This window comes from Alexandromys fortis, unplaced genomic scaffold (assembly GCF_014885135.2).
Source record: "Alexandromys fortis isolate MF-2015 unplaced genomic scaffold, M_Fortis_MF-2015_v1.1 scaffold_27, whole genome shotgun sequence".
NCBI lineage: Eukaryota > Metazoa > Chordata > Mammalia > Rodentia > Cricetidae > Alexandromys > Alexandromys fortis.
Window position 1 is genome coordinate 5739023 of NW_026067952.1, and position 7370 is coordinate 5746392.

General features: G+C 39.1%; 1 protein-coding gene across 1 annotated transcript in view; it reads left to right on the forward strand.

The window, feature by feature from the left end:
- The window catches only part of Ptprt (protein tyrosine phosphatase receptor type T), a 1017256-nt gene that overhangs the window by 692006 nt on the left and 317880 nt on the right, over positions 1-7370 (forward strand). Inside the window, exon 10 of the mRNA XM_050150909.1 lies at positions 6961-7070. Within this exon, the coding sequence (XP_050006866.1) occupies positions 6961-7070 (110 nt within the window). The remainder of the gene's footprint in view (positions 1-6960; positions 7071-7370) is intronic.

Consider the following 7370-nt stretch of genomic DNA (forward strand, 5'->3'; position numbering starts at 1 on the left):
TTGAGATTGTGTGTCTTTCAGTAGAATGGGGATAGAGCACCAACAGTGTCTGCTACTGTTTACCTTTCTCTCTAAACTCTCATATAAAAATTGAAAGTCTCTGGTGAATTCAACCATATTAAAATAAACAACTGATTTATATCCAAAGGCAAATATAAGACACAAACTGAGAGATTTCCTGTTGTTGTTATTGTTGTTGTTTTCTTGTGATGGGGATAGAACCCAGGGTTCTGAATATGACAGGCAGATACTCTGCCCCTGAGGTGCAGCCCAGCCCTCAGAGAGTTGTTCTTTTTTAAAATGTAAGACTTGTTTTATGAAATAAAGAAACCAGTAAATCAACACAAAGAGGCATTGCAGGCAACAAATATTAACAGATGCTCAACTCATTTAGTAAATAGGGAAGAACAGACAGAAATCTCTGTGAAATCACTTACCAGGTAGCCTAGGCTTTCAAAGCTGACAATGCCAAGTATTTTTAAGGCTATCAGAATGTGCAACCTTATAGAACACTGAACAAGAGAGTCTAAAATTCTTGCATCACTTTGGAAAACAATTTGGTGTGACTCAGGGAATCTGTACACTGATAATCTCTTTGGTCCATCTATTCCTAAGTACACCTTGGTATCTATGGATGCACTGGGAGGAAGGGTCAATAATCTCAAGCTGGAGATGAAAGCAAATCCATTCAGGCACTGGAGGGTGCTGTGATGACAAAGGGATGACTAGGAGGCACCGCCTCAAGAAGCAGGCGTCCAGAGCGTCTGCCAACTTTAGCCTGTCTGGAAGAAGGGCAGACCACGCCTTGGAGTGGGTCTGTCTGGCCTTGGAGGTAGAAGCCCCTTTCAAGTCAACCAGGATTAGTGAGCCACACCCCAAATGACAGATGATAAAAGCCCACGGGATGTAGATAGGTAGGACCTAGAATATGAGAGCCGAAGTCCCTATTTCTTCTAACAAAAGATTCTCAATTGCAGCCGAAGTGTTGGGTCCACCTTAATGGAGCCTAGTACACATTCAAACAGATTTTTAAAAAATTCATGTATTCATGTGAGCCAGGCACAAGAGAGACCCATCTGGAAATAACTCTATGTTCAGTCTGAGGTGGAATGATAAGATAAACCTGGGAAAATGACATTCATGAACTGAAGAGTAATAAGACACGGCTGATGGATCTCCAGATGTCCTAGAATGATGAATGGAAGTCTTGGAACATTTAATCTGCATGTGTGAAGAGAAGAAAGAAAAACTAGATGACCTGTTATTCTGGGTCATGTGATTATATTGCTGACACCAAATAAGAATTTGGGGTGATTAAGATGAAGTTCTGTAATATCTGGTATGTTGATGTCAGTGGTAAAGAGGAAAGAAGGAGTCAGTGATGAGAGGCATAGAGGGTATAACACCTTGCTTCTTATGTAATCATCGTATGATTATTCCATTATCAGCCTGTAAACACAGACAAATTTTATAGATTTTATATTAGGGCAAAGAAAAAGAGAAGCTTTTTAATATAAAACAAAACAAGAGGAAGAAAGTAATAAAATTATTAAAATGTAATTCATAGGACACAAAACAAAAAATACTCCATAGCTTTAATTAAAGGACACAATTAGAGGTATTAATGAAGGAAGATTTAAATAGTGTTACAGATTAGAAGGACCCATAGTTATATACCTGTTCTTTGCCCTCAAAAGAAGATAAAAATGAATCTGCAAGAATCAGTTCTGTTGGAATAGCTTTGAAATTTTATAAAATTATTTCTAAATTCTTCTGACTTTTTTTGACACTGGTTCTTATGTAACCGTGTTTACTCCCAAATGGTTATGTAGACAAGAATGACTTTGAGCCTCTCATCCTCTCATCTCTACCTCCTAAGCCCTAGGATCACACGTGTGTGTTCTTCTTGAAGAATAACGGGATAACCACACCCCCAGAAACATGGAAAGGGAATGATAATGAAAGAGAAGGGCTTGTTCCGCCAAGTGTTAAAACATATCATTCCAAACTTAATAAGGAGGTAGTGTCATACTAGGATCTATGACTCAGTGAAGGCTGAAACATATGCCAGACTATAAAATAACCCATCGTGTAAATGTGACATTTTAAATCACAGTGGAAAGTTTTCACTGGCCAAATAATTGTCCTAAGAACACTGAAAGAATTATGGGTAAAATTTCTACTGTGTGCAATGGAGAAAATAAATTCCAGATGGATGACAGGATTAGATATAAAAAGAAAAAAATGATAGTCAATAAAAAGTCATAAAATAATTACTCATTGGTGTTTTCTATTGGCCTGATCTGTAACGAGAAAGAGAACCTGCCCTCAGCTGGAAAGACAAGGTAGCCTAGTCCTACTAGCTTGAACGTCACCATCATAACCCCCATCAGACAGGCCGTCATCCATCGCCATCCCTCAGCCTTACCTGCTAAGCTAACCATCTGCTACTCAACAGGGAGCCCCTCTTCCGCTAGACAAACCCTCCCCAACTTCAGACAAACATTCAGATGAATCATTAGAAGCCCCATTTCTCTCTTCATTCTACTGTCTACTCAGTGATTCGACTATCTCAGCTCACCCTACTGTCTTGCAGTGCTGGAAGTCAGATGAGCTCCCTCTTTAACATTAGGCTACTGAGGTTCCCCTGCCTAAGCACCTTCATCACTTCATCCTCCTTTCACCTGTCACAGTGAAAAGGGGACTTCTCCCCACCCATTCCTGCTCTTGTCTTTCCAGGGTGCTCCCAAGTCAGCCCCCTTCCTCTTCTCCACCCTTCTAATCTTTGGAAATGAACTGGTTTGTTTGTTTGTTTATTTATTTATTTATTTATTTATTTATTTATTTATCTTTTGCCTCACTTCTCATCTCTCTCGTCTTTTACATTTTCTTGTTCTTCATAATGAAAAGATTTTGCTCATTGCACTTTACCTTCTACTTCTTTTTTAGCCCTCTCCATGTACTGTTTACACAACCAGTCTCCCTACAGTATTATTACTCTTGATGCAAGTGTTGGGATACTAGGTTCATTAGCAATCTCAAGGCCACATCTGAGTTGATCATTCAACCATATCCATCACTGACTGCTAAGCAGTCCTATCCCAACTCCCTCTCCCTCCATAGCTGCTGCAGTGACAACTCAACTTTCTGCTTACCTAGTTGCTTCTCTTCAACACTGGCTCCTAGTGCCCCCATGTGTTTTCCTCCTCACTGTTGAGACAAGTTTCTCTTAGCTGAGTCTGGAAACTGCCTTTCCTCTCTTCTCTTGCTTTTGCTGCTAGACCTATTCCCAGGATACGATTTTAATATCCAAACTTTGGCCTTGACCTTGACTCTCCAAAGGCTATTCACCCACTCTGGTTGAGTGTTCTACATATACCTCAAGAACATGCAGAAAAGTTGAGCTCATGATTTCTCTCCAAAATTAGTCATCCTTTAAGATCCTTCCCTATATGAACAACAGCCTGATTTCCTCAGTTATATTTAACAGTGCTGGGGCCCTCCCTGACACATCCTGTCATCTTTGCCCTCATCCATCACCATCAATTCATGCTGGTTTAGCATGAAAGAATTCTACAGTTCGTGTCTCTTCTAGACTCCTCGCCCTGCTGCAAGCTAACATCCTTTATCTCCAAAATGACTGCAGACTTAACTGATTTTCCTTTTTCCACTCTTGACCTCAGAAAGCTATCCACCACACTCCCAATACTCCCTTTTCTCTAAGTACTCTATTTATCCATCAACTCTGACTTACATGCCACTCAGTGTCCTGGCTTGCTAGCCTAGCTTTTTCTTTGCTCATCATTCTCCTAGTATTATATACCCTTACCTGAGAGTTCTGATAATTTGTATGAAATAATTACAGGTATAGCTATTTAACACATTTATTTAATGTTCCCTGGATCACAAGCTTTGGATTTAGTCACATTTCCCTTTGTTAGTTGGTTAATCTTAATGTCAATAACAGTCCCCTCATCACATGAATTACGATATGTTTGTGGAGAGGGAAAGGGGGTTAGGAAGAAGCAATAAAAATTTTGACTCATTTTAAAAGCTGTAGAACTTTAAAGTTTGTACTTAAAAACCTTAAAAGGCAAGTGAAAATCTGTAGGAGGAGGGGGCCGCTTGTTCTTCCTGGCCACCTGGCTAGCTTAGCCCTGAAATAACCACACAGAATCTGTATTAATTAAATCACTGCTTGGCTTCTTATTGGCTAACTCTTACATCTTAATTTAACCTATTTCTAGTAATCTGTGTATCGCCGCGTGGCAGTGGCTTACCAGGTAAAATTCCCAGCGTCTGTCTCTGGAGGTTTCATGGCATTCCTCTGACTCTGCCTTCTTCCTCCCAGCAATCTGTTTAATTTTTCTCACCTACCTAACTTCTGCCCTGTCAAAAGGCCCAAAGCAGTTTCTTTATTAACTAATGAAAGCAACACAAAGACAGAAGGACCTCCTACACCAAAATTCCTGCAAAAACAAAAAGACTAACAGTCACCAAAAAAAAATGTAAACTATGTAAAAACAAATGTGTCTTTAGAAAGGGATAGCAGTGACAATGCCATAAGATAAAGATGAGCAAAAATGAAGACACATACAGGAAACTGAGCACGGGGTGTAGAGAGCAAGCTCCCAAAAAGAACCAATGCAAATGACTAATTAAAACTGGAAAAAGTTCTGCTTTCCAGTATTCTAAAAATGGCACATATATACTTAATTTTTTAAATAGTCAGTGTGGGAAGAAATCAGGCCTAGGCATATTCTTCTGTTAGGAGCCCAGACTCACACAGACTTTCTGGGAGGCAATCTGGTAATATGTGTCAAAATCTCTAAAAATACGATCTACTTAGGCCTAGTAAATTAATTGTCACAAATTTTCTTGAGGACACAAGCAAAGTTGCATGCAGACTCTTTTGTATAAGGATGCCATCAAGACAGCTGAAACTGTGAAATTTGTCAGAACATGGATGGAACCGGAAAATATTATATTAAGTCAGGTGACCCAGGCTCAGAGTTTCAAATATTGTATGTTGTCTCTTGTATATAGCTCTGAGTTTCTAATTTTTATGTGTGCATTTTTGTGGGAGTGAGTTTTGGTCAAAGTAATGACGCTCCAAAGGAGCCCACGAGAGGTGAACAGGGGCACCTGTTTGATCTCAAAAGAACATTAGAATTTTAGGAATTTTTAAGGTCTATGCCTTTCTAGATATGAAAGAAGGCAAAATACAGCATACACAGTATAGATTAATTTTGACAAAAAGTCAATTCAGATTTTATATTTAAAAGATGTATATGCAGCTATATTCCCACACATTACTGGAAAGCTATCTTTGGATTTGGGTATGAGTAATTTTGTTCATCCTCTTTTAAGATTTTTGTTTTATTCATTTTTTCATTGTTTATTTCTATTTTCCCTTTTCACCCTTTTATTGAAAATTGATTCTTTTCTCATATACTATATCTCGATTGCACTGTTTCCCTTCCTTCTACATCTCCCTGATCCTCCATACAGATCCATTCCCTTTCCGTCTCTGATTAGGAAAGGACAAGCTTCTATGAGATAGAAAAATAACAAAAAAAAATATATAGAGATACTTTACAAATATTATCAAAATTGTACAAGGCAAACCAAAAGAAGGAAGGAAGCCCAAGAGAGGCACAAAAATCAGAGACCCACTCATTCGCACACTCAGGAGTCCCATAAAAATACTAAACTGAAGCTATAATATATCTTAAGAGAACGTGGTGCCGACCAGAAGATCTTTTTGTATATTCTCAATATCAACCAATTATATGCATCATGACCATAATGAGAAAAACTTAAATAAATTTTAATTTGACAATGGGGAACTGATTGCAGCATATGGCTGAGGCTCTATCCAGAGAAGCATAGCATGGTGATTAAGAATATATGCGCTGAAGTTCTGAGACAGGTGTTCCATTCCCTCTTTAGAACCTAAGAGGGTATGACCTTGACCAAGTTACTTCATTCTCAAAACTTCACTTCCTTTATCAGCATGGAGATAATACACACTAGGCAGAGTTGTTTTGTAGCTTAAGTGAAATAATCTATGTAAAGTTTCGATCAAAGAATAAGCACTTAATAAGAATACCTGCTTTTATTATGCTGAAGTATAAATAGATCTGGCAATGATTTACATGAATTCTTCATCCTCTAAAGGCGTGTAAGTGGAAGTTTGGGGAATCGTTTTCTTTCTGGCTCAGCATCCTCCAGCCTGTTGTACGAGGATGCTGGAATCAACCAGAAGATGCTGAAGGAAAGACTGGCCTATTATAGAAGCAATCTCAAGAAAAGTGTGCTCATTAGGGTGAAATACTGGCATAAGCCATGCATCAACCTCTTCATCCAGCCAACAAATGGATATAACACATCTACCCAGCAAGGGATTAAGAGACTTAGCAGCAAAATGAGTCAGCTGACTTCTTGGAGCAAGATGAGGTTCTTCTATTTGGGCACATGGTTACTGCTGGATACAGGAATTAAGAAACCAAGGAAGCATTTTATAAAGTTGGAGAACACTTGGCAGGGCCCAGGAACAAAGTTGTTAAAATGATGGCAAAGCCATTTTTTTTAGGCATCAAATCACAACCTAAAGTAAGCTGGAGCCTACCTACTTAGGTTCCCTGTGCCCAATCAGGTTCACTTCACCAGTAGGCTTACTCAGTGAGTGAATGAGAAGCTGTCAGTCAAATCCAACCCACTGTCTGATTTAGAATATGAAGTTTTATTAAAATACACCCATATTTATTCATTTACAGATTTTCTGTGGCCATTTTTGTGCAAAGTCAAGAGATTGAAGCAGAGGTAGTATCAACCATCAGTCATGACATACAATGCCTAATCCTTTATAGAAACTTTGATAGACTGTGGTCTTGGTTAGTAGAACTGGAGAAATGATTTGGGAAGTGACATCAGGCTTACAACATTTCCCTTCTGCAGTTCCAGGAGCTGTTCCTCTTGAGTCCATCCAGGGAGGGCCCTTTGAGGAGAAGATCTACATCCAGTGGAAACCTCCCAATGAAACCAATGGGGTCATCACACTCTATGAGGTAAGGAAGCTCCTGTGCCACTTCAGATAGTTCAGCTTCGTTCAGTGAGCTACTTCAAGGGCGTAGAGGTGAGTGAGACACAACTTGGGCATATAGTTGGACTGTTTTGATTATCCCAAAGAAAAAATACATGTGGATATGCCTTGCATTGAAATTATTGTGGTTAGGAGTGATCTCTTCTACAAATGGGTCAATAGTTTAAGGCATCAGGTTGTCCTGAGGTAAAAGAGAAAGACCTGGAAGACAGAAGCTAAAGTTTGTATGGAAACCACAGTGCTCATGGCAAATCAATATATATAT